The sequence below is a fragment of the Natrix helvetica genome, assembly GCF_964273705.1.
Source record: "Natrix helvetica genome assembly, chromosome: 3".
NCBI lineage: Eukaryota > Metazoa > Chordata > Lepidosauria > Squamata > Natricidae > Natrix > Natrix helvetica.
The window spans coordinates 75686267-75713772 of record NC_138549.1 but is presented as its reverse complement, the minus strand read 5'-3'; the positions used below and the strand labels follow the sequence as shown (position 1 = coordinate 75713772).

At 39.3% G+C, this 27506-nt stretch overlaps 2 protein-coding genes across 4 annotated transcripts in view; one reads left to right on the top strand and one right to left on the bottom strand.

The window, feature by feature from the left end:
* The window catches only part of LOC309388775 (complement factor H-like), a 499219-nt gene that overhangs the window by 284835 nt on the left and 186878 nt on the right, over window positions 1-27506 (top strand). The gene's annotated exons all lie outside the window — the stretch shown is intronic.
* Window positions 1-27506, bottom strand: part of CFH (complement factor H) — a 73719-nt gene that overhangs the window by 26821 nt on the left and 19392 nt on the right. The window contains exons 5-15 of one of the 3 annotated variants that reach the window (XM_081946384.1): window positions 26161-26355; window positions 24005-24175; window positions 22350-22520; window positions 15739-15927; window positions 15158-15340; window positions 13060-13245; window positions 12087-12263; window positions 9301-9474; window positions 6091-6273; window positions 5047-5226; window positions 476-640 (exon numbers count right to left, since the gene is read on the bottom strand). In XM_081946384.1, coding sequence (XP_081802510.1) covers window positions 476-640; window positions 5047-5226; window positions 6091-6273; window positions 9301-9474; window positions 12087-12263; window positions 13060-13245; window positions 15158-15340; window positions 15739-15927; window positions 22350-22520; window positions 24005-24175; window positions 26161-26355 — 1974 coding nt within the window. The remainder of the gene's footprint in view (window positions 1-475; window positions 641-5046; window positions 5227-6090; window positions 6274-9300; window positions 9475-12086; window positions 12264-13059; window positions 13246-15157; window positions 15341-15738; window positions 15928-22349; window positions 22521-24004; window positions 24176-26160; window positions 26356-27506) is intronic. The other 2 variants (XM_081946385.1, XM_081946386.1) reach the window with 2 other exon arrangements.

The following is a 27506-nucleotide window of genomic DNA, read 5'->3' as shown; positions in this document are numbered from 1 at the left end:
ACTCAAAGCAAATAGCTTTTGTGCTGTGACAAATGAAATTTTATCACTGAATTTGTTTAATGGGAAAAAGACGGCAAAAGTATGCTGTCCAATGCAGGCTAATAATCTGTGTGCCACAACTGTGGTGGAGTGGCTGCTGTGAAGGAAAAAATAGCTGCTAAGGAAGAAACCGACTGATTTTAAGACTAATGCTGTATTTCCTTTTATCCTTGGATTATTGAGAAGGATTTTTTCTACATGGCAAAATGATCTCTTCTTTTGAAATGGATACATTCACACTGCCTCACTGCAGCATCAGATTAGACAAAGCATGCACAGCTCATGGGATCATAAGGGGCTTTCCATAAGAAACTGTGTGCCATTAAAAGATGCTATGTAGGAAGTCCTCAGGTGTGCCCCAATTTTATTTTTTAGATATGATTAAGGTCATACTATTGAAGAAACTATAAACTTGTACATAGCATGCAAACGATACCTTTACACCGTGGCTCAGGAAGCCATAATCCATTAACACAATATGTTTGGTGCAGATTGGAACCACAGCGGTAGTTTGCAAACTGGTTGGTCTGAAACTGCTTTGTAGGCTGAACAGTTGGTTGAAAGACTGCATACTGTGGACGTGTACACTCTTGAGGATTAACTAACAATTCAAATATTGTTACATAAGTATTTATATAATAAATCCATTATTCTTCTCTTTATTTATATACTCCATTCTTCTTCTTCTAGGTTATCTGACTTCATATTCCAACTACATCTATCAAAAATATAGCCCATCAATATTTGGTACATTCATCTGTTACTACTCTGATTAATAATAATAATAATAATAATTTGGATTTATTAGCCGCTCCCTTTCCAAGTAGGACTCGGGGCGGCGTACAATGGAGCATAAAACATAGAAGATATATAACAGCACATAAACGTACATAAATACAAAACACACATACACACATACACGGAGGAGGTAACAAATTACATCATTTAGACAGTTAAAAATCAGCATTAAAATACCCCAATTGTAAAAAACCCAATATGCAATTAAGAATTAATATTTAAAGACAATTTAAAAAAAAACAGTTAGGAGGAATAAGAGAAATTACGATTGAGCCAGGCCAGATAATTGAAAGAGGTGGGTCTTCAGCTGTACACGGAAGGAGCGGAGATCGGAAGTAATCCTGATGTCACGGGGGAGGTCATTCCACAGGGCTGGGCCCATCACAGAGAAGGCTCTGCTCCTGGGTGTCGCCCCCCGGCACTGTTTGGCGGACGGCACCCGGAGAAGTCCCTCTCTGTGTGAGCGAATGGGTCGTAGGGATGTGTGGGGCAGGATGCGATCCTGCATATAACTAGGCCCTGTGCCATGAAGCGCTTTAAAGATCATATTCAAAACCTTGAAACGCACTCGGTAGACCACAGGAAGCCAGTGCAGCTCGCGCAGGAGAGGTGTTACAGGGGAGTATCTAGTCCTCCCCATAATCACCCGCGCGGCCGCGTTCTGGACCAACTGTAGTCTCCGAGTGCATCTCAAGGGAAGCCCCATGTAGAGAGCATTGCAGTAATCCAGGCGAGACGTCACTAGCGCATGGGTGACTGTGCGTAGGGCATCCCGGTCCAATAAGGGGCGCAATTGGCGCATCAGGCAGACCTGATGGAACGCCCCCCTTGCCACGGCTGTTACATGATCATCCATGGACAGCCGGGCATCCAGGAGGACGCCCAAATTGCGCACCTGTTCCATGGGGGCTAGTTGGACGCCCCCGATGGCCAGAGATGGAAGCACCTGGTTGAACCGGGAGGCCGGAAGCCACAGCCACTCCGTCTTGGAAGGGTTGAGTTTTAGTCGGTTGCCATCCATCCAGACCCGTACGGCCTCCAGACACCGGGACATCATTTCGACGGCCTCATTGGGGTGGTTCGGGGTGGAAATGTATAGCTGAGTATCATCAGCATACAGATGATATCCCACCCCAAAACCACGGATGATCTCGCCCAGCGGTTTCATATATGTGTTGAACAGGAGAGGCGAGAGCACCGATCCCTGTGGCACTCCACATGTGAGTGGCGTCCGGGTCGAACTCTGCTCCCCTCCCAACACACGTTGCGTCCGATCAGAGAGGTAGGAGCCAAACCACCGTAAAACGGTGCCCCTGACTCCTAGCCCCTCTAGCCGGTGCAACAGGATACCATGGTCGATGGTATCGAACGCCGCCGAGAGATCTAATAGGACCAGGATAGAGGAACAACCCCTATCTCTGGCCCTCCAGAGATCATCAACCAATGCGACCAAGGCCGTCTCCGTGCTGTGTCCGGGTCGGAAGCCGGACTGGCGCGGGTCTAGATAATCATTTTCCTCCAGGTGACGTGGGAACTGCTGTACCACCACACTCTCTACAACCTTCGCTAAAAAAGGAAGGTTGGAGACTGGACGATAATTGACTAGGTCCGTTGGGTCCAGGGAAGGCTTCTTGAGCAGGGGCCTCACCACCGCCTCTTTCAAGGCGGCCGGTAGAGACCCCTCACCCAACGAGGCGTTCACCAGGCCCAGGAGCCAGTCGCGCATAACCTCCCAGGATGCCAGTACAAGCCAGGAGGGACACGGGTCCAATAAACATGTGGTGGGTCGCAGACGTCCACGCAACCTGTCCAAATCCTCGATGGCAACCGAGTCAAACTCCTCCCAAAGCGGTCCCTCAAGACTCGCCACGGGCGTCTCTACTGAACCACTGAAAGGGGCCCATGACAGATTATAGACATCTCTTTCTATTCTCCTACATAGGATTTTAGATTTGATGTGCTCCTCAAATTAAACTTCAGGCAGATAAGGCAGAGAGTTGCCTTGAATGAGGTGGGCAGCATACAGGTTGGGTTGATAAACAAACAAACCAATAAATCAATAAACCTGAATAATCTTATCCCTTGCTTTTGGGTTTCCACTCTGAATTTCAAGGCTACCAGTTATAGATCTCCCCTATTGTAAGGAACATAGGAATCTTAATCTATGGTAGACTGTCTTGAAAATCATTCAATAAAAAAAAAAATTAAAGCTATAGGTTGACTCCACTTTTCTTTTTCTTTTTTTAAAAAATAATTTTTATTACATGTTTTGATCTTTAAAAACAATAGGGAAGACACAGCAAAGAAAAAAATACAATAAGACAAAACAAAACACAGACTCCACTGTCCTCAAATATTGGGACACTGCTGTCATGTCACTCCTAGTCCTTCTCTTTGTTAGATTAGACATGCCAAGTTCCTGCATCCGTTCATCATATGTTTTATCCTCCAGCCCCCTAATTATTTTTGCTACTCTTTTCTACATCCTTTTTAAAATATCAACATCCTTTCTTAATCATTCTTCATTGGCTTTTTTGGTAGCTGCAGAACACTGCTGGCTCATATTTAAGTGATTGTCTAGATCCCTCTTAAAGTTACTGCTGTTGACCACCTACCATGTTTCCCCGAAAATACAACATGTCCTGATAATAAGGCCATGTAACATTTTTCTGGTGGGCAAAAATGTAAGCCCTCCCCCAAAAATAAGCCCCCTGGACACACACACCCTCCGGCCAGGCAGAGTGCCACTCACCGACCTAGCGGTTTCCCAAAGGGGCCAAGCCGCAGAAACGGGGTGTGGGGGGCAAAGGCTCGCGTTGCTTGGCGTCTTCGGGATACCGCTAGGTCGGTGAGTGGTGCTATGCCCAGCTGGAGAGGGGGGTTGCCGGCCGGTTGCTCTCTTGCGAGTGGCCTCCCGAAGAGCCGGGCACAGCCTCATGGTCGAATGGCTGTGTTGCGCTGTTGCAGTAGCCGAGCAGCCACCTGGGAAACCCCCTTTCCAGCCGGGCACAGTGCCATTCACTGACCTAGGGGTATCGCCAAGCCATGTGTGCCGCTGTTCGACGCCCTCCAGCTCCCGAGGCTTGGCGCGTTCGGAATGCCCCTAGGTCAGTGAATGGAGCTCTGCATGGCTGGAGAGGGGGGTTGCATGAGCAGCTTTTCTGCTCCCCACTCGCATGACTCCCAGGTTCACGATGCTCTTGCCCAATTGTCTCTCCAGAGCCTGGGCATCTCCGCTGCCGCCCGCCGCTGCCACATAGCTTTTTCTGCGGCTTCCAAAGCATGGAGGTAGGATGCCAAATCTTCCGGAAGTTGCCACTCTGGGAATATGCTCTATGATTGTACGCTCTGGGATTACGCTCTGCTGGCAGCCAGCCTACAACCCTAGAGAGTACTTCCAGAATGACTGCTGCCAGAAGACTCGGCAGGGAGAGCTGGATCAGGGCATGGAGAGGCTGGGAAGCACATGAACTGGGGACAGAACAGGCACTCATGCAACCTCCCTTTCCAGCCGGGCAGAGTGCCATGCCCTGACCTAAGGGTATCCCGAATGCACAAAGTCGCAGGAGCTGGGGGGAGGGCAGAGCACCACATGGCTTAGCACTTTGGGGATATCACTGGGTTGGTGAGTGGTGCTCTGCCCGGCTGGAAAGGGGGGTTTCTAGGTGGCTGCTCGTGAGCATGGTCACCTCATGGCTGGTATGTTGTGCTGCTGTGACAGCGCAACACAGCCGTTTGCCCCTGAGGCTGTGCCTGGCTCTTCGGGCGCCTGCTGGCAAGAGAACAGCCACCCAGCAACCCCAAAACAATTAGCCCCCCCGGTAATAAGTTCCAATTAATATTTTGGGGGTGAAAAGAAAATAAGACCCTGTCTTATTTTCGGGGAAACACGGTATTCTACACCTATGCATTTGATTTTTCTTGTGTAAGGGTAAAGACATAATCCCACCAGGATTGTATTTGGGACTGAATCATTTTCAAAAGCACTATTTTTTTTCTTTTTCATAGGCCCTGTGAAAATCCTCTTTAAATAGGGATCAGACAGTAAAAATAAGGTTCCTGTGAACCACACTGGCATAAACCATTTCAATATGACCTATACCTCCTTGCAGGAACTCCCATTGTTATCCCACTGAATCACACTTCTGAGCAATCATGTACAGACCTAAAATTCATTTCTGTAGATTTACTCATAACTTTCTGGCTTACCAAGACATGAAGGTAATTCCCACTGCCCATGAAGACACTTAGCTGGGTTGGTCCCAGTAAGGACAGAATGTTTTTTGCATTTGTATTTCACGGTGTCACCATGCCTGTATGTGGATGACTTAACATTGACCAATTGACCATTTACAATTGTTGGAGGTCGGCTACAAGTTTTTTCTTCCTCTGTTGAAAGCAGAAGTAAGAAGGCAAAAAAGGTGTTATCACATAAAGATGTTAATAATTTAGCTTCTTCTAACAATTTGCCCCCTTTGTTTCATATACCCACTGTAGCTCCATTATCTATCTATTTATCAATCGATCAATAAAAATAACACATTATGGATGTTTTTATTTTTTCAGGCCTTTAATATCTCTGACAGAAAGTTCTGGTCAAATGAAGGAGGCAAATCTGTGTGAACATCCACGTTCTACTGCTAACTCTCAAATTGTACTACATTACTATGACTTAAAATATTTTTTGCTAATTATTTGAATCATTTGCTGCAATTCTTGTCAAGTTATTATTTTATTTTCAACACTGAAGTCTCAAAACCTGAGATGGTATTTTTAACCTGAATTGGTGAATTGGCTACATTCATTTTGTCTCCAATACTTTGTCCCAAATTTTCCGAATATCATGCTACCTCTAGCAATGTCTGACTCTACCATTTGTTCTGATGGAGCCATGGAAATGCTATAAAGGGAAAGACTCAATTTCTACTTCCTGTTGCAAGGAACAAAGGCTCAAATATTAGAACTAAGCACAGGAATATATTTATGACTCATGAGATTATTAGAATAAATCAGAATACTTTAATTCCTCTACGATTTTGTTACTTACAACACTGGAAAGTAATTTCATCCCTTCCATTCTCTTCTAATAATATATTGGAATCTGTTTTGAAGGAAGATTCCAGTTTGCACACCATGGAACACACTCCCTCCGCCACTCCCCCCACCCCCAGATAAATTGAAGAAATTACTTTTACAAGTCTGTCTGCTCATATTTCTTCTTCTGAACACATATTTCAGGCAGTTACTGCTTACCTATGCATGATGGTAAGGGTGCCCATTCACCATCCACACACTCTATGGTTTTTGATCCAGATAATGCAAATGAGATCTCACACTGAACTTCCAATCTATCACCATGCTGGTACATTGGTTTAGGTTCACCAATAACTGTGCCATGTGAAATGATGGGTGATGCTGGACAAGGTGTAACGTTTTCTAGAAAAAAGAGAATATCACTTTTATTTTGAGTGTTTACTCAAGTCCCAAACAGATATGTTTGAATATTATTGTTGTTGTTATATCTATTGCAAAATTACAACAACCACAGGAACAAAACAGTAGAAGTACAGTAATACATTGTTTGTTAAAAATGTCAAAATAGGTGTAGTGTCCAAGAGTATATATTAGAAATAACTTTTAAAAAATAAATAAGTAGATTTTTGTGTTTACTATTGTTATCTGTTACTTATTTCTTCCGTTACCCTCAAAAAGATGTGGATTACATTTACAAATCTTACAAAGACATGTGAAGTTGTAGCAATAGCTAGAAAGCTCTTCAACAAAGTCTACATGTGAGTTTTCAATAATTTTCTTCTTCAAAGCATGTGGAAAGTTAGAAAAGCATCAACTCTTCTGACTTGGTACTAATCAACAGGGGAACAATGAATGAAAGTATTAGAAAGTAAAGGAAAGTTATATTTAGAACCAAGTGCTCCATTTTAAGAAAAGTAATGCTGAACATGGTCAAGCATTTATCTTAAATGCCTAGAAGGAATCCCAAGAGGGCCACCTGGCTAAATATCAGAGCAAAGACAACTTTCTCCTTCAGATTAAATACTGAAGAAAATTCAGAAATAAGCAGCTTTTGTTGTTGAGTCAGCCATGGATGAAAGAAAAGGAACCTTTGATACCATCAATCAAAGTAACATTCTGGACTTATTTAGGAACTTGGGAAATGGGGCACTTATTGAGATGTTTCTTCTTATTTCACAGCTGGTTCCAGTCAATGTAGGGTGGAACAGTGTAGTATGAACCTCTTGCTTTGTGACTTGACTAAAGGCTTAGCCCCATCCCTTTCTAAACACCTGTATGAAGTTGTTGAAGTTGTTTCTGTGCAGTATTATCCTATTTCAATTATACTTAGTTGTACATTTCTGTCCCTAGTTGTTCAAGTGAATCCGTCACAGTACTGTCACAATATCCAGATGCCTGTGAGCAAGAGCAAGAAACAGACACCATAGAAGGCTAAAATTCATTTTATTAATATTAATAGAACAAACTTGCATATTTGAATGTCTTTCCTCTCCTCCTTCTTTTATATGTCATGTAAATTAAACTGGTTTTTGTACATCTGCCCCTCATTTGGGCTTCTGCCATTTTTATTTCCAGACTGACTTAATAACAGCTCTTCTCTCTCTATCAAGGTCAACTTCTTTAGTTTTTATAGGGGAACATCTGACAGCCATTAAAGCCTTAGTCACCTCTTGATTGAATTATTGCAATGTACTCTACATGGGACTATGAAAATTCTGGAAAATTCACTTGATCCCAATTACAGTGATATGGGTAATTATGTATGTCTCTCATTTTGCCCATATGACATATGTACTCTGTGAACTGTTGTGGCTCCCAATCAGGAGTGGGTTCCTGCCAGTTCTAACCTCTTCTATAGAAGAGGTTCCACAAATCTACCATGCCATTTAGAATCGGTTCCAGCTCCCTCCCCCAGCCCGTCCACACCATGCTTGCTGCGCCCGCCGCTCACTGATTGGCTGGCTCACCAATCGCCTCGTCCGTCTCTAAGAGTCCTATCTAAACCTTAAAGTCTTAAAGCAGTCAAGTTTGAACATCCCTGGAGATTTTTTTCTAAAGGGTTAGGGGTGCAAGGGTCTTGTAACTTGACAGCCTTAAGACTTGCACATTTCAATGCCAGAGTTCCTGAGCCAATATGACTGGAGGAGGAATTCTGGGAGTTGAAGTCCACAAGTCTTAAAGCTGTCAAGTTTGAACACCCCTGGGGTTTTTCTTTCTAAAGGGTTAGGGGTGCAAGGGTCTTGTAACTTGACAGCTTTAAGACTTGTGTGCTTCAAATGCCAGAGTTTCTGAGCCAACATTTTGGTTGCTGAGCAAGAGTGTTGTTACGTGAGTTTCGCCACATTTTACAAGTCGGCCATGCCCACCCAGTCGCATGACTGCCAAGTCACTCCCACTCGGTCACATGTTTGGCAAGCCACTCCCACAAAGCAGGCCACACCTACAGAAGAGGTTCTAAACATTTTGAGACCCACCACTGCACCCAATAGGCTTCAAAGTGCAATTGAAGGTGCTGGTTACCATCTATAAAGCTCTACATGGGATAGGATTGGCTACTTGCACAGCCAACTGCTCCCAGGTGTATATATTGATCTGATTTCCCTCAATGAAAAATGCCATCTTAGGGCACCCAGGTTGTCTGCTTTTCTGAGAGGTGCACCAGCCTTTTTGAAACAATTTTCCCCCAATGTAAAAATGATCCCCACCTTAAACTCCTTTAGAAAAGCAGCTAAGATCTTTCCTATCTGCCTTTGGGTAAGGAGAACCAGATTTCTCAAATGACGAGCTTCTTACCACCATTTTATTTTCTTAGAAGGTGTTAATGGAATGCTTTAATAATTTGTTGATCTTTTTTTTTCTTTTTGTATGCTTCTTCTTGAGCAGGGGGTTATACTAAAAACTTCCAAGTTCCCTTCCAACTCTGTTATTCTGTTACTTTTTAATATATTTTTTCCTTTATGATATTCTTAATATTTTTTTTCTTTTCTATATCTGCTTCCTTCTTTCATTCTTTTCTGCGCTTTCTATTTCTCTTTTTTTAGTTTGTATTTTTACTGTTGTAATTATAATCTTTCATAAATTTCAATTAAAAATGTATGTTGTTTAATGATTTCAATAGGGAACCGGACTTCAGTACAGGAGAATTGCCATTTCTTTCCTTTTGCAATATGCATTTCTGGTTTTGTGTAGGTGGTCAGTATAATATTACAATAGATTTGTAATTCTGCTATCTGACTTCTTTTTGTGCTTGGTTATGTTAAAAGTGCATTCAAAAGTCCTATTAATATAATGAAAAAGAAATAATTCAATTGCCTCTAAAATATTTTTTAGAAACCTGAAAAACAATTAATATTATTATTCATATAAACATTTTCTTTTCCCACTTCTCACCTCAAATACAGTAATAATTCTTAAATTGCCCATTTTTACCTTTACATATTGGAGGCTTTGGAGACAATCCAAACTGATAACATTGTGCAGATTCAGAGCCAACTCTTGTGAATCCTTCGTTACAATGAAAACGTACCACCATTTTATGCTGAAATACGTCCTCTCTTGGATCAATTGTGCCATTTTCCAAAAATGGAGCATTACATATTATTGCTATACAAATATTGAATAAAATAGAATGTTATTTCAGAATAAAACTGCTTGCCAGAAAGTTTGAGACACTTATGTTTATATGTAAAATAAACATGATTTTATATTCCTTAAATGCAATATGATTTCTTCTAAATATCCCTTAGAGTTTCCCAGTATTATACTGGAGTGAAGTGGTGGTGATGATTGTCATCCAGGAATCCCTTGTGGCTTTTGAGGGCACTACTCTACAGATCATCAGATATGAGACCCTGTTCATTAAATTGCACTCTAGGGATTAACTGGGATTGTTGCTGTAGTTCCTACTGTACAATAACCTCCGTAGCTGAGCTCCTTCATTTCATTTCTAGGATGAAAGTGTGGTTCCCCAGACTTCAGAGGACTTCAGTTTGCCTTCTCTAGGAGTGGGGTCAGATGACTCAGGAGTTCATGCCCATCTTGATGGTCATGCACTTATCTCAGATCATCCAGAGCCCAACATGGGATAATGATCATACTCCAGAACTGGTTTCCTTTGGAGTAGTGGCTGTGACCTGGAATTGGGAGAGCTTCCAGTATCTTAGATCACACCCTGATTACTATGTAATAATAAATAAATAAATAAATAAATAAATAAATATGTGATTCTCTAGTGCCTCTATGGATCCATTAGATTGGTCTGTCTTAGATGATGGATACATAAATTTCAGGGGAGCTGGATGGTTGTTCCTGCTGGTCTACTTTACGGTCTGTTCAAAGACTTGGTCACTGGTTGGAAGAAGAGTGGGGCTGAGGAATTGTATCAGATAGCAACCATGCAACCTCTCCTCTCAGGAATCCTGCCATTTCTAATGGTTTATGAAAAAGCTGAGAGAGATGAACAGACAGAAGAGATGTCTAGAGTATTGCTGGCACTCAACAAAGGATAAATGTGACCAAATATGGGTTAGAGTCTCCATTAAGGCCTATCGTGTGGCAGTAAGGATGATGAAGCTTCAATGCTTCTATACCCCTTCTGCCTGCACTGATAGTTGCTCCATGGCCCTGTCTAGAATGACACAAGCCCTTTTGAATAAATGTTTTGTAGGAGCATACAGAGAAATTTTCTCAGAAAATTTGTTAGAAAATTTTCTGTTAGAAACAAAAACCTCAGGTAAGTTAACAGTTAGATGCCAGCCTTGTTGCAGGTCCCAAGTAGATGCCTGGGAAAAAGTCTTATTTGGGAACAGTTTGAACTGTTGGACATGACAAAATGGACCAGCTATTTAGGAATGGGGGTTCAGCCATCTTCTCTACAGATCCATGTCCCTTCTGGCTCATTAACTGTTGGACATGACAAAACGGACCATGTATTTAGAAATGGGAGTTCAGCCATCTTCTCTATGGATCCACGTCCCTTCTGGCTCATTAAAGGGGCCTGTAGGATACCCCTAGTCACTGCTTAATACTGGACAATTTTAGTCCAGTATTTAACCTTGTTTTGGAAAGGTGGTTGAGAAAGTTATTGTACACTGCTTCAGATGATCTTGTGTTTGGGAAATAGAGCCAGCTGCTCTGCCCTTGGACTCCCTATAAATGGGGGACTGTGTGGTGCCATTCCAGAAGTGGGACCATTTTGAAACTGCCACAATTCAGCATTTTCAGCTTTAGCAGCACCTAATTATTATGATTATTAAGTCTTACAAGAACTAACAATCCTGTGATTAATCTTTAAAAACATTTCTCAATAAATCATTTTGATTTGTACATATATATCCATCAAAATAAATATCAATATCAAGTAGATTAGGTCAAATAAGGAATTTGAGACCCCCATTTTATCTAAACAATAAAAAGCTGCTTTAACAATATTTCAATAGATAGTAAACTTTTCATTATTCAATAAAAATGGTATCTTGGACATTGGATTCAATTGCATTTCTATAGAAAAGAAATGGGTAAATTAATCTAGTATCAGAGATTAAATCAGACTATGTTTCAATCAAACATTTTTTGGCAATGCCTAAAATCATTAAATTAGGCCATGTCATCAGTAGTATCCTCCTTCTTTGGATTTTTCCTAGTGTTGCTTGTTTTTCCACGGTGTTTGCCTGGTCACACAGTAAAGTTGTCAATGCACAATGTGATGAGGAATTTTATTTTTCAGTCAGCTTGTCTTACAGCCTGATGCCTATTGATCCAAGGTCACCCAGCTGCTTTCTCAATTGAGGGAAAGACTTAAAACTGGATTTCCCTGCATTTAGTCTGGTACCATTATACTCAGCTGACTCTCCCAGACATAAACTAAGGATGGATGATTCTAATGAGATATGGTTATCCTTCTTATTATTTGCATTATTTTTGTTACTAATTTAACATATGTGAATATATAATAAATAGATTATTATTGAGAAAGTTATAGTTAATATTTAGAAATTACTGGAAGAACAAATGGGAGAAAATTAAATAAACTATTTAATTATTCTACTTTTTTTTAGTTTCTATTTAAAAAGCCAATTTGTGGAAAATAATTTAGGATTACAATACTTTTAAGTATACATAAATATAAATGATACCTTATGGAAATCATTAGGAAAATATTCTTGATGAACTGATTTAGACAATTGGATTATTAGACTGGTATTTCATTAACTTACGCAAACAGCTAGGAGTAGGTTCCCATCCTTTCTCAGTGCACGCTACAGTGTCAACAATGGTATTTTTAGTGATTTCAAACCCTTCTTTACATTCATAGTGAACTTCCTCTCCAGGAAAGAAAACAGGCTTAGTTGTGTTGAAGATAAAATCACCTTCAGGTGGCTTTAAGCATGTCTCTGTGGAATCAAAGAGTGAATATTATTAATGTCTCACTGTTCTTTTCTCATGAGTCTACGTTGTAAACTCAACAATTCTCACCAAAGAATTCTCACTCTTAGGTATAGGCGCGTGCACAAAGCAAATGATGAGTTGCTATAAATAAGCTCTCACTGCTTCACACTAGTGAATTTGGCAAACATGGTTAGTTGCTTTTTAACCAGGTTAGTGGGTCACATTACACAATTTGGTCTTGCAGACTGCTTCACTGACCCTTTCATGATTCTAACATCTGAACACATATCCATAGTTTTTCAGGATTGTGCTATAGTTGTGGCTACCTACACTGCAGACGCTATGTGAGCACTTTCCGTCTTTCAGCAGTTTTTGCTTTTGAACCTGAAGTGAATTTTGTGCTTATTATATCTTGTGTAGAGAGCATGGTAGATGCTCAACAGGATTTCTTGCCCTTTTGCAAGTTTAAGAATATATAACTCTCTATGTAAATGGAAAATACATAATATATATTTCTGTTTGCATCTATAGGATATTTGTGACAGAAGATCTTGGGAGGACAGGAAATAAAATGTAAATTGTATGTTTACAATTAAAGTGTACACATATTTAGGTTGCAAATTATTTTTTTCAAATCATGAACAAAAACAATAATTTTATACTATGAACCTATAGACTTCTTGAAGAGATACATTTAAAAATGATTATGATATCAGGCTACTCTTCACTGAATAAGATTCCATGTCTTTGTCTATGCCAGTCAGTTTCAATCTATCTTCTAATGGAATTGTATTTACTTACTGATACATTCTGGCTCTGGGCTCCAGCCACCTGTAAGGCACTGTGTCTCTGCTTCAGTCTCTCCTTTTGATGTTGTATAGCCATGATGACAACTATATTTTGCTTTAGCATTGATCTGAAAAGTCCGTTGCTCCGATTCAAAATACCCATTGGCTAGAGAAAGCTTCTTACAGGTACGTTCAACTGCTAATGGAAAAAGGAAATATAAAATATGAATTATTCTGTTTATAAAATGTGAACTCTTTGTAAAACACCTGGGAAACTAGTGGAGCCAGGGGAAAATTGCCTCCTTTCAAAATCATGAATAAATGGGCTAAGAAACTTCTAAGAAAAGCTGTATACAATATGTTGGAAAATCCAAAGGCAGGTTGAGTGGGGAAACTAATGTATCTGATTAGACAGTTTCATGGCTGTCTTCCTAATAGAAACTTAATGCAGCTAATTTGCCCTTTAATTATATAAAATAAATCGTACTGCCATATAAGCTATATGTTACTCCATATTTTAGTGGCCTGATCTAAGTCTATATTGGAATTCCTACGTGAGGCTCATGGGTTGAAGATTCTCACTTGTGTTTTGAATGTCCTATATTCTGGTCCAAATCCTTTGGAGTTTAATGGGTCACAACATCAGGGGATTTGGACTTTAATCCTTTTAAGATGCTGTTGGCACCCAAACTTATTAATCTGCAAGAGCTCTTGAAATTGCTATGAAAGGATAAATGAAGAATAATAAATTATAGGTGAGTCCAGGAAAGGTGGAAATGTTCAAGGAGACTTTTGAAAACTCTAGCACTACATTCTATTCCAGATGGGTTTACAGTGCCACATCTCAAAGCAAACCACATATGGATTGGGGGTTTTGACCCCTAAAACTATAAGGATATATTTCGGCTATGCATAGCAACACATACAGTAATAGTAATAACATGATACATTGCAACATTTGTGTGAGCAGAAGAACAGGTTATGTAAGTTAGCAGAATGTTTTTTTACAGCTTCATTGTCAATGAAGACTCAATCATCCAGGCCAAGTGTCTAAAGGTTTAAACTACTAATGGAAAAAGGAAGGCCAAACCTTTAGACATCTTTGGCCTGGATGAATGAGTCTTCATCGACATATTGCAATGCATTTTATGGAGAAACCTCTGAAGTTGTTACGTTACAATGTCTCTTTCTGCCTAACTAATTTTGCTTTGATCAATGAAGTTGCTTGAATGAGCAACTAAAAGTCTCAGATTAACAGTTGCCATGAATCAGCCTTTAGACATAATACAACTTCACTGACAACATTTAGGGGATTGTCATATTTTAAGAGTTCGGTAGCATTGTACAATTATGAAAGTATTTGGGGCACAGACCTAATACTTTTTATGCGCGCACGCACAAACACACATACACACACACACACACACTGAAGTTTTAAAAATATGTTAGAGGTTAGTGAATTGTTTTAGTTGTAAAGTATATATTAAAAGGTATTATTATGCAATTTTGATGCTTACTACCCTTTTCTTTATTTTACCTTCCTTAATCATTGCCATTTATCAACATTTATTTTATATTTGTATACTGGCCAATACAATTGATGCTGGGCCTCAGATCTTCATTGGAGACAACCCTAAATCCTCTTGGCACATCAAAACACACCACTCTCTCTTCAAAAATAATAAATATAATGAAAACAATTTTTAATTGTTAACAAACTTCATCTGAAATATTTTTCTTCAAATCAAAAGTTACCTTTTTATTGCAAATATTCAATAGACCTAAGTAGGAGAAGGCATTAAGTTTAATAAATAAATGACAGGCGCATAGGCGCAACTATATGCATGGACATATACACCTATACATACCTTTACCCCCAGTCACAGCACAATTCCTTGTGGAAATATGAATCCCTTCTCATCCCTGCTGCTAAATTATCACAAATTCTCATTAATAAATACATACATATATATATACACACATAGATATACAAATGTGTGTGTGTGAGAGTGCATGTATATGTATGTGCACATATACAGCATGTGTGTGCATATACAGCTTGGTAAGCAATTTCAGATCAGGCAATTTTAGCTGACATTCCTAAAGCTTACCTGGCAGGATACATTTTGGAGTAGGTGACCAGTCCATTTTTGTGCAAGTACTTGTTGATTGCTGGTTTGCAGGAGAATATCCCATATCACAAACAAATGTAATGTTGTCACCTTCTATGAAAATGTTCCAGTTGTTATAAAGGAAGCGACCATGATAAAAATGTAGAGAAGGATCACACCATTCTAAATGCAAAAAAGAGCAACTTGGTTTCATCATTGATGGTTCTTGGAAGGCAAATCATACAATGCATGATACCTAATTCACCAAGATGACAAGGTGTGAAGAGAGGAGGAAGCTGATGAGGAAGAACCCTTTTTTTCTCTTTATATTTTATAAAATACTCATTTTTAAACATGTAAAGTTTTAGTACACATTCTTTTGCAAACTATAAGGTCCAAAACAACCTTTAGGATCCCTTGAGAAGAGACAGCAGTGGAAGCATCACCCTAGCAGGCAGAACAACCCAAGAACAGGCTGAAATCTCTGTAGAATGTTACTTCTTTAAGGTTAAAGCAAGGTCAGGATAGCCTCTTCATGGCCTGTTTTGTTTATATTTGGCAAAGGGGAAAGAATTACTTACTGAAACACTTTGGTTCTGGTTCAAAGCGGGAATTGGTGCATGTCACTGTTTGCCATGTTTGCTGTTTGCTTATAGGCAGAAAACCATTATAACAATAAAACCGAAATTGTTCTCCTTCCCATTTTGGAAATCGTTCATAACGATATTCCATTCTTCCATTTTCTATACGGACAGAATCACAGCCCTTTCCTGAAGAAAAGAGATAGAAAAAAAACAAGGCATCCCCAAAATTCAGAATATTATATCAGTTCATTTGCTGTGCTCATCAGAGATGAACCTGTTATTAAATGTTATTGTTTGTTCTAATGCAATATCAGAATCTGATCTGGATTTCTGCCTTGGATCTAAAGAGAGAACAGAGAGTGATAATGGGCGATGGGGCAATAAAAGGCCCTTATTTCTTCTGCTTACAATCTGTGAGGTCTGTGGGGCGAATGGAAGGGTGTTGATTTGACATCTTCGATCTTATACTGAAAAACAGGACTGGGGTTCTTTCTACCTTCCTGTTTTATCACTGCACAGGGATTTATCCAAGCATTATGATTCTTGCTGATATTGTTATTATTATATTTTCATCCTGCCTTTTCATAAATGAGTCAAGGCAGCAAACATAGCTATACTTCTAGATTCTCTTTTCTCTACCACCAGCACCCTGTGAGGTGAATTGGGCTGAGAGTGACTGGCCCCATATTAACCAGTGGTTAAGATGGGACTACAACTCACAGTCTTCTGGTTTCAAGATTGGCACCTTCAGGATTATAACGAACTGGCTCTAAAGTATATATTTAATGGAAAGTATTTAGTGAGAAGTAAGAAAGAAGTTTTTAAAGCCTTTTGTAAAATAAAAACCTTCCTGGAGACACAGATAAAGTAACAATTCTTTCCTTGTGAATGATCTGCAATTCTTCCAAAAGAGTTTCATCATAATGTGCAGGATTTTCTGTGCTTTCCTGCATAAATGGTTTCTCCTCAGTAATCCTGGACCTAGCATCACTAAGATTTCTAAAATTAAACCTCTAAGCTTCTCCTCACCCGATCTGTCTCTCTTGATTAGCTGTTTTCTTATGTTCTCCTGAACTCTACTTTTAAAGTGTGTCTCTTTGTTTTTGAAATGTTTTGCCACTACTAACTAGTGATTAGTAGTGGTGAATAATTATAGTAGAATGGTATATAGCCAGCAAATTCCTTCCTAGGAACAGGTTCAGCTGATGCACACCGGTATTGCTTTTGATGAAACTTTTACAAGTGTGGTTTTCACCTCTTCCTGAGGGATTAGGTTTTTGATATAATCAAACACTTCATTCATAAAGCAACCTTTTGATTGGTCTGCTGAATCCCATAATACTAAATGATCAAGAGTTCTGATAATATTCATTACCAAGGGACTTTTAACAAGGTTTCCATCAATAATAAGCTGAGGACTAACTTATATTGCTTTGTCCTAAAAGAAAATGATTTCCTCAGCTAATATTTTGAGAAATGACTTTTTCCAGTAAAATAAAAATATTTTTGACTTCAAGAAAATTCGTGTAGCTTTTTCCCTAAGCCTTTTCTCCTTCCTTCTCTTACCAGTTATAAGCTTAAACATGTGCCCTGAAACACGTGCACTTCAAATACAAGAATATCATTAGATTGATAAAATAGTGTTATGCCACATTGTTACTAAAAATTGAATAGCAGATTGCAGCCTCTGAAATACAATTCACAATCCAGTAGATATGACTTTGGCCACATATTGAATTTCCCTGCCCAGCCCTCTCTTCCTACTGGGCAAAGAAAAGAATTAGGTGTTTTAAGACAAAAAGTGGCACTTGGCTGCTGTTTGGGAGAAGAACTTACATCTTCCCAGCAGCTTCTCAAGAAAGCTCCAGGAACCTTGAAACAGAAGCTGATTTGATTCGGATTTATATTGAAAGAGGTAGAATGTCTAGCCAGGAATGTATTTGAATTTAGAGGTCCATTTTCTGGATAATGCTGAATTGTTTCAAAGTCACTGTAGAAGTTAGGGGAACATAATGTTTAATTAAGTTCAGGTTTATGACTATCTCAGGCAGCTTCGCAAGATAAAATTTCAATAAGCATCTTATGATCTCTGATAAGAATGTAAAACCTCCCTAGTATCTTTGAGGAGATTTTCAACAGAGAGAATTTTAGAATTTCTGGTTTGTCCAGTGATTGATCTTTCCTCTGGAGTTTTATTTTTTTTTCCACCAAAATTTTCCAGTCATTCGGGAGACCTCTCATAGTACACTGTAATGGCTACATCTACAGGCCAGGACTAGAGAGGTTTACATACCCCTTTTTTCCATGAAACAGTTTGGCAACTTTAATTCAATAACTGGACATTGAAGCAGGATATAAATTTAGGCAGAAGCAAAAAATACCCCACCAAATAAACTTCAGGATATCTTTTTCTGAAGACTCTATTCAGATAATGATATTGCCATAATATTAGATATCATATCTCATTGTGTTTTAGAATTCTTTGTTTTGAAAAGACTTGTGAATTCCTTTGAATTATAGATTTTGTGGTCAGTGTAGTTATGCAGGAAATTTGGAGCATTTCAGGAAGGTGCTGCCAGATCTTAATTACTTGGCCACCTTCTGGCTAACTTATTTTTTCTTTGATTGTTTTGCCTTGCCTCTTTAAGAATCCATTTTTTAACAATCCATTGCTACTCTTTGAACTCCCTGGAGTGAAAAACTTTGCTCTATTGCCAGGGTGATTAGAGAAACTCTCTTCTGCCTGGACCTTCTGCCTCCTGGACTCATCTGGCTGCTCTGCCGCTCTAACTGTCCATTCTCTACACTGACTGAACTCTTTATTCTATAAACAATGCCTCCAAAGAGACCACCTCCTGGAAAGCCTGGCTTTGCTACCTCTGCCCCAACATCAGCAACTTCCAGCCCTGCTACACAATCAAAGATAACAGACCTGATGCAACCTAAAAGTACAGAGATGGATTTGCTTCAGCAACTTTTACAGGGACAAGAGGAAATCAAGAAACAACTAAAGGAGATGAAAGAAGAAATTAAAGAGAATCAGGCCTAAATTTATAAGAACTCACAGAGAATGGACCTTCTGGAGGGTGGGGCGGCTGAGATGAGGGAGGGGGTGGAGGTGGTGCAGAAGGGAAACAAAGAACTTGATACCCAACAGATGAAAACAGAATTTGAGAGAATGTCCTTTTATCTTAGATTTCAAAACGTGATGGAAGCAGATGATGAAAACATAAGGGACATCATGACAAATATTTTGGCTGAATATATTCATAAAGAAAAACAACAGATGGAATGGGAGATAGATCTGGTTTATAGAGTGAACTCAGCCTATGCTAGAACACACAACGTACCCAGGGAGGTACATATTAAATTCCTTAGAAAAAGCACAAGAGACGAAATTCTGGGTGCACAAAGGGGGCAAGCCTTGACATACCATGATAGGGAAATAACCATTCTGAAGCAGATCCCCAAGAAAGTGAGGGAAAAAAGAAAAAATTATTCGCAATTAGCGAATAAATTATACCAGAAGGGGGTGTGGTTCAGATGGTTGATGCCTGAAGGTATGTTAATATTCTGGGAGGAGACAAGAATTAGAATCAACTCACCCATAGAGGCACAGGCCTTTATGGAAAAAAACAAAACACACCTAGAAAAAACAGAAGATCCTACAACAGATATGCAGGACACGGGAGGGGCCGGAGCTCTGTCGGCGGGGAGAGATGGGGCAATACCAAGAAAGCTCAGATCACAAAAATGAATAAGAAAATCTTTTTGACATAAACTGACCGAAAGTACCAATGGAATTAACATGTGGACTATATACTACTATGTATTAAGCTGATTGAAAGTACCAATGGAATTAATATGCTGACTATATATGATTATGTATCAATGACTTTTACCCAGATGTATACTATGAGTTTGGAGGGAGGGGGCGCCTACCACACTTTGCAACTGCCAAAATTTGTATACCTTTTCCACTACCTTTTCCCTTGTAAATTTTAAAAAAACCAATAAAACTTTGTTTTAAAAAAAAGAATCCATTTTTTAACATTCAATTTTATACAAATCTGTTTTGGCATCAGAATTGGAAAAAAAACACAGATTTCCCAATTATCACTTTTGGATAAGTCAGTATTGACTGTGTTTGGACAACACCAATTTCAAGGATATTTAAATAGTTTGTGGCTTTTGACAACCTTTATAGAGACTGGAGGGTATTCATTGTGTTTCTCAAGTATCTGTAAACAAGTCAGGACATGAGATCTATGTTTCCATTTTTCTAGATTGAGACAGTTTTAACTTTTACTGTCTTTTCCTTTCCTTCTTTAAAACTATTCATTTCATTTCTCCAGCCACTTCTATTCAAACTTTTTTGATCTTCAGGCCATCTGTTCTGCCATTTCAGTAATATTCCTTCCATTCTTCATTTAATCAAAGTTGTTCCTCAACCAGGGGTGAAATTCGACCGGATTGGACCGGCTTGGGTGAACTGGTAGGGATGATTTGAATCAGTTTGCCGAACCTGTAAAAATCTGCCCTGGTTGGCCCTGCTCATGCCCACCTGCTCGCCGGTCACCCCTTCTGGCCACTTACTCGCCCTTCTGGTCACCCAACCTTCCCACCCAATCCAAACATTCACAGTGGAGCTGCTGCAGCCTGTCCCTTTAAGTTAGTCCCCGGGAGGGAGTGGGCTGGGAGGGGACCATAAAACGAGTAGCAGCTACACTGTGAATGGAAGGAGAAAAGTTCAGATTCTCTCTGCTGCAGAATTCAATGTTAAATGCAGCAGAGAGAATCTGAATGTTTCTCCCTCCATTCACAGTGGAGATGCTGTTCCATTTATGGTTCCCCACAGCCCCCACCCTCACGGGAACCATCTTAAAGGGACAGTCTGCAGCAGCCCCACTGTGAATGGAGGGAGAAACATTCAGATCCCCTCTGCTGCATTTAACATTGAATTCTGTGGCAGAGACAATCTGAATATTTCTCCCTCCATTCACAGTGGAGCTGCTGTAGCCTGTGCCTTTAAGGTACTTCAACCCCCCGGGAGGGAGGGTTGCCCAGGGGGGGGGGGCATAAAGGGACCAGCAGCTCTGCTGTGAATGGAGGAAAAAAGTTTGGCTTCTCTCTTCCACAGCCTTCACTATGAGCTTTTCTCATGCTCATACACACATTTTTTTCTACCTGGTTCTGTGGGTGTTGCTTAGTGGGGAGGTTCATGTGACTGAGTGGGTGTGGCCATGAGTGACATCGACTCAGTCACAAGAACCCTGCCCCCAAGCTACGGCCACAGAACCGGTAGGGGAAAAAATTGAATGTCACCCCTGTCCTCAACTTATGATTTTGTTCCACTTGTTGCAATCATTCTATTCATGTGCCATGAAAAAAGTAGGTCTGCTGAGGTGCTAGCAAATTTCACTGCATGTGTTCCTATAAGCTCAACCACATTTTCTGTTTCAATTGAAGCAAAGTGGCCTCTCCTAACAGGAAACTATGAAAGTATGAATACATAGCATTGACTCCCACCTGTTCTTGTCCCTTTGCAAGAATCAGCTCTGGCTGTCATTTCTCACTCTGTATCAAAATGGTATTTTCTGATTTCTTCTAGTAGTTCAAGTGCTATGCAGTCTATCTGTGATGCTTCACTAGAAAAGGAACTTTCACTTTTCTCTGGGTACTATTAGCTATCTTCCACAGCCTTTTCAATTTGGGCCACCTAGCTAACTATAGAGGGAATTTTTTTTCTGTACAACCGAACTACACTTTGTTTTCTCAAGCATACATCAGACCTGGCACCAGGCTGCTTATATACCTGAAAAGGGTATGAATGCCTGATCCACCATACTCCTGTATGGCCCAGGGTCGTTCTATCACTGAAAAGTGTAAGAATTTTACCTGGTGTGAGCAGGCAACATGGTAGTTACTTTTACCTCTCTGGCTCTCCTTATCATCTTAAAGAGGAACATCCCATGGAAATACCCTAGTTTTCCCACTGCATTGTTGTTTTGCACACTCCACAGCATGCTTTAAAGTACACTTGTCACTTTGTGACAGCACTCTTTTGCAAGCTGGAATGAAATTCACCAGAGACCTGAGTGTTTCTTCTAGAGTAAGACTAATAAATCTTACTTCCAAAGTAGCACCATTGGTAGATTGCTAGGCAGGAAAATGTCCAGGAGCTTCAACAATCAATCCTTCTTCCTTCCAGAGTTTGTCAAATAGGTTATTTTTGGATGGACATTAATTAAGCTTTCAGATCATTGAAAATTCAGTTCAGTTCCTACAATCTTCAGATGGCTTATGAATTATTGATTAATGATAGCATGGAACAAGTTTTCTAGACTATATAATGCTATTATTCCATTTTTATCTTGTTTTTCCTTATTTTATGGTGGAACCATTTTATGATTATTATAAAAGACTTTAGGATTGTTTTTAATGAAAACAAATTACAGAAATCATACTGTAACTACTGATAGCTACAATAAACTATTCACCTACCACCATAATTATCTCACCTCAACTATCATAACTATAAGAATATTATTCATAAACAATGAAGCAATTCTGCTCTAGAAAGAAATTTCATAGAAAAAGTTACTTACGTTTACAGACAGTAGAAGGATCCCAACCACTTTCAATGCATTTGGAAAACCTTGGGCCTTCAAGGACAAACCCTTCATTACATATTGTCTCAATTTCCTCATTGTACATATATTGAGTTCGTCTAGGTTCAAAGCGGCCATTTGCCACTACTGGAGGGAAACACTGAATTTCTATGGAGGAATATGAATAGAAATAGGTGGTTAATCTTTAACATCATTGAACAAGAACATTTATCTTTCCCAGAGGTGAATACCACAGCTGCGATACAAGGATATCTGAAAGAGGGATTTAAAGGCCTTGGGAATGGACATTAACAGCTGGGAAACCTTGACCTCTGATCGTTCAGCTTGGAGGCTAAAGACGCAGCATGGCCTTCTCCAATTCGAAGAGACACTTGTTTGGTAGGCCGAGGCAAAGAGCCAGTCCAGGAACCAGCGAAATTGGAGGACTGGGCAGGGGACAGAATGTATCTGCCCTCGGTGTAGAATGGATTGCCACTCTCAAACTGGCCTTTTTAGTCACATCAGATGCTGTTTAAGGAACTCTTTCCAGAGCACAATACATAGTCTTTCGAGACTGAAGGATGCCAATGATGAGGTGAAGAGATTAGTTGATTGCAAATTACTTTTCATCATTTATCATCCAGTTATTTAAACAGCCATTTATCAACCATTGATCCTGGGGATTAGCCCTGACCACATTGGAGAACCCTGCCCTAAAGCTGCTGCTCTGTTCTTACTTTGCTGCTTGACTTAATGTGATTTCACAATACTCAGGGAAGGAAAAGAGAGGCAATTAGTACCAAATGTAAGCACCACCAATACTGAAGTCATAAGGTAATTTCAGTCTGAAACAAAGATAGTCAACTGATTTGTGGATCAATTCTGCCCTTTGCACAAATCTTGAAAATAGATTGAGTTGCTCCTTTGCGGGACTATCACCCAAATTTTCACTAAAAGAAACCATTCCTTTTTCTACACTTTGTGTGTTAGACAGAAATGAGCTTGATGAATTATGTTCCTCTATCCAAGAAATTCTACATGGAACATTTATGCCTGTTTGGCCCTACATTTATTGCTGAGCCATATTACTTATGAAAGATTGCAGACAGAAGTAAATGTTTGCCTCAGATGATCTTCTGAAAAATAAGGTCCTTCTTTGAAGAAAGACATTTCTAAGTCTGATCAGTTAAGATTAAAGGAAGTATAATATGCCACTTGGATCCATAAGTTCCAGAAAACCATGAATCCTGAGTTTTTAATTAATCAAGGATTATTAAAATGTTGAAATTATAGATTTAGTAGCTCTTTTGAATTATCCCTTTAAAACTAATTACAGCTAGTTTAGGAAATCAATTCAGTATGATGTAAATAATCCATAGAGCTAGAAGAAAATTGAGGCAACATTTTCTTTTACTTGTTAAAAAAAAAGGAAGGATGAGTCTTCTAAGACAATGCTTGTTATTCTTGTTCTCTTTATGTCTGATAAAAATGAAATCAAATGAAAACATACAAAGACTTCTTTCCCTATTTTACCACAAGGTTTTTAATCAGATCAGATTGATTGGAACTGCAATTCTGGACATGCATAGCCAGAAGAAAAAAATGTGTATAAGATTTCAAAACAACCATGACCATTAGAAACATATACAGACCTTTACATTGAAGCCTTGTACCCCATCCATTCTCAGTACATAAAGCGTCTGGTCTGTCAACATATGTGTATCCTTCATTACAGGAGAATCGTATCCTCTCACCTTCCTTATAAGTGAGCTTTGGAAATAATATGTTTCCATTTTCAATAAACTGTGGCTCACAAGTTATTTCTACCATAAAATACAAACAAAAGGTTTTTTTTAATTAATAGCCTCTTTATTCACTTGAATTAAATATACAGTATGCTGTATTATTAAAAAATTAAAGAATAAAGTGATATCTTTGTAATTTTAATCTCATTTTTCATCGTAATAGGATTCAGTTACGAACGGGTTGAAAAAGTGACCTTTTTCATACTCACTGGGATGAACAATAATAAATCTACTATTTCACAATCAAATGAAATGCCTTCAGCCTCAACCAGTGTCTTCATGTTAATATTAAACAGAAGTGGGGAGGGGGCTGAGCACTGACGCAACCTGCAAAGCAGGATCTGTGGGCTAGACGTCTCCTTCTGTGGGCTAGATGTCTCCTTCCATGAATGCTGACTAAGACTGTCCCTGAGGAAGGAGAAGAACTAGTGCAAGACAGTGCTACCCAATCCAATCCCGGAAGCCAGCCCAGAAGGTTACCCTGATTAAACGGCACTAAAATACAAAAGCGAGAAAAGATGGATGCATCCTATTCTCACCACAGGTATGATCAATTCCATTTTAATTCTGTATTCAGGTCTAAAATCCAACTGAAAAAGTCCAGAACTTCCTCCACATTTCTCTGAAGCAATTATTTGTTCTTAATAACCTTTCCCAGAAAGGGTAGGTTGCGATATTCTCTCAAGATTAGAATGTAGAGTAAATCCAAATAATTTGTCCAACTAGTAGTGGCTTCTTGAGGAAAGAGTACACTGCTGGCTCATTAAGTGAAGGAAGGACCATCTTCTTTCCCAAGTAAGAATTTACTACTGCCAGAACCCAACCACATCTCACCTGACAGGAGGCCTTAGCCTCCCAGGAGGGACATGGATGTATTATACTGAGGGCCAAGCTAATGGTCAGGATTTAAACTTCTCCCACACAATGAAACTAGACCAAGTTTCAATTAGTTCCATGGGGCTTCTCTCAAGATTAGAATGTAGAGTAAATCCAAATAATTTATCCAATATATGCCTAGCATATTCCTCGCAATCCTTAGGAAAACCTGGGTTTGCCTCCCGAAACCCCTCCCCTTCACCAAATGGCTGTGCATAGTCTTTAGGAGGCTTTCTGAGTGCTCCTGGGGGCTGGTGAGGGCAGAAATGAGCGAAAAATGGGCTGTTGTTTGCTCAATTTTGACACCACAACCCCCAGCCCCCTGGAGCATTCTATAAACCTCCTAAAGGCTATTCATGCCCTTTTTTGAAAAAAAAAAGGCCATTTTTGGGAAGTCTGCAAAGTGCAAAAACCTTTTTTAAAAATTTGCCCCTTCAAAATCTTGGTGCATCCTATATTCTGGTGTGTATTATACGGTAAAATATGGTAGGTGCAATAAGGACAGAATACTATGGATACTTCACTGTTCCTATTACCATGAGAAAGGTCCAGAGGTGGTATTCAGCAGTTTCTGACGAGTTCTGGAGAACTGGTAGCGGAAATTTTGAGTTGTTCGGACAACTGGTAAATACCACCTCTGACTGATCCTGCCCCCATCTATTCTTGGCCTCTCAAGTCACAGCTGATCAGGAGGGAATGGGGATTTTGCAGCAACCTTCCCCTGGAGTGGGGAGGGAATGGAGATTTTACAGTATCCTTCCCCTGCCATGCCCACCATACCCACCAAGCTATTTCACGCCCACCAAGCCATGCCCACAAAACCGGTAGTAAAAAAAAAATTGAATCCCACCACTGGATAGGTCTTAGTAATAGCTCTAACTCACACTCACTTGGCTTCACTTTTTGTTGTCCTCCAGTGGTACTCTAGATCTCCCATTTCACTTAGAAAGTTCCATCTAGAACCAATAGGGGTTTATCAGTTGTCCGAGGCAGACCAAATAGGCCCAATCTTTCTGTAGTGGGGAGCAGCCCATAGAACTCTAAGCCAATCAAAGAGTGATCCAACCATGACAAAGGAGTGTAATAATCACTCCAACTCAGACTTCACTTAACTTCCCCTCACTCACCTATACATTCTGGAACAGTTGCACTCCAAGTGCCATTAGCTGTACAAGTAATTTTATTAGATCCTTTTATTTTGAGGTTTCCAATACATCCAAATATCACTAGATCACCAGATAAAAAATCTTCATTCATTTGATATTTTGCACCCTGAATAATCTTCATATTGCTTCGTGTTGCTATTGGAGGACATTTGTTGACTGCAAATAAAGTAATGTTGTGATATAAAGCTAATTAAGAAATGTTTCAGAGTTAGAAAAAAGGAACAAGGAATGAAATGAAACACATCACCAACCATAAATCTAGTGATCTGCACACTATAGTTTCCAGCAAAATGGCAAATGTAATGTTTTTTTTTTAATGAAACAAAAACAAAGTCATTTTACCAATGATCTTGCTGTGAACATTAAAAAATACAAATCTATTAAAAATAGGTAAGTGGACATATTCTCAATCAGCATAGAAATCTTTTAGTCTATCACATTGGGTAATTGAGCAAATAATGGAAAATAGATTACCATGAAGTGCATTACATTATTGCAGAAATTGTAACAATGTTTATGTAAAATATACTTAACCAATAAAGACATAAGCAAAGAAATAATTTCTCACTCATATACCCAAAGCTAATACTGAGGCACCTTAAAGAACAATGCACACAAAGATTAGTTAAGGCAAAAATTATCAAGCTTTTTGTGGTTTCAAATTTTGAAAATATTCTCTGTATAATTTGTATATACAGTATATACATTTTGTATATACTCTGTATACTTTCACCAAGTGGATATCTGTGTAAGCTAATTAGATGTGGGCTGAATGACATAATAAATAAATAAATAGAGGACTAAAAATTGGAGATAAAGGGGTGAGATGCCATAACTGTCTTTTGCTATTCAGTAGTTTAATGGTTTGGATAAGATGAGGTAATTCTCACCAAATGTAAACATGAAAGAACAATTAGATGGAATAATTAATACAAAAATAATATTAAAATTATTTAGATGGGATGGTATGAAAGCAACATAATGAACTTTAACAGACACAAACACAAATTTCTTCACTTAGGATATAAAAATTAAAAGACAAGTACAGAATGAGAAATTTATTTATTTATAATATTTATTTGACATATCATATCCAATGACTCTGGGTGGCTTACAACATAAAAACATTGGAAAACATTAAAATCATCCACTATAAAACACAACAAATAAAAACATTAATAGATAAATTCAAGGAGAAAAGATGGCAAGATGGCAAAGGGAGCCAGTCACAGTGGGAGGGGAGGACCCAGACACACCTCCAGTATGATGCTCCTCCATTGGGTGCAGAAGCCGTGTGGGAGAGCCAG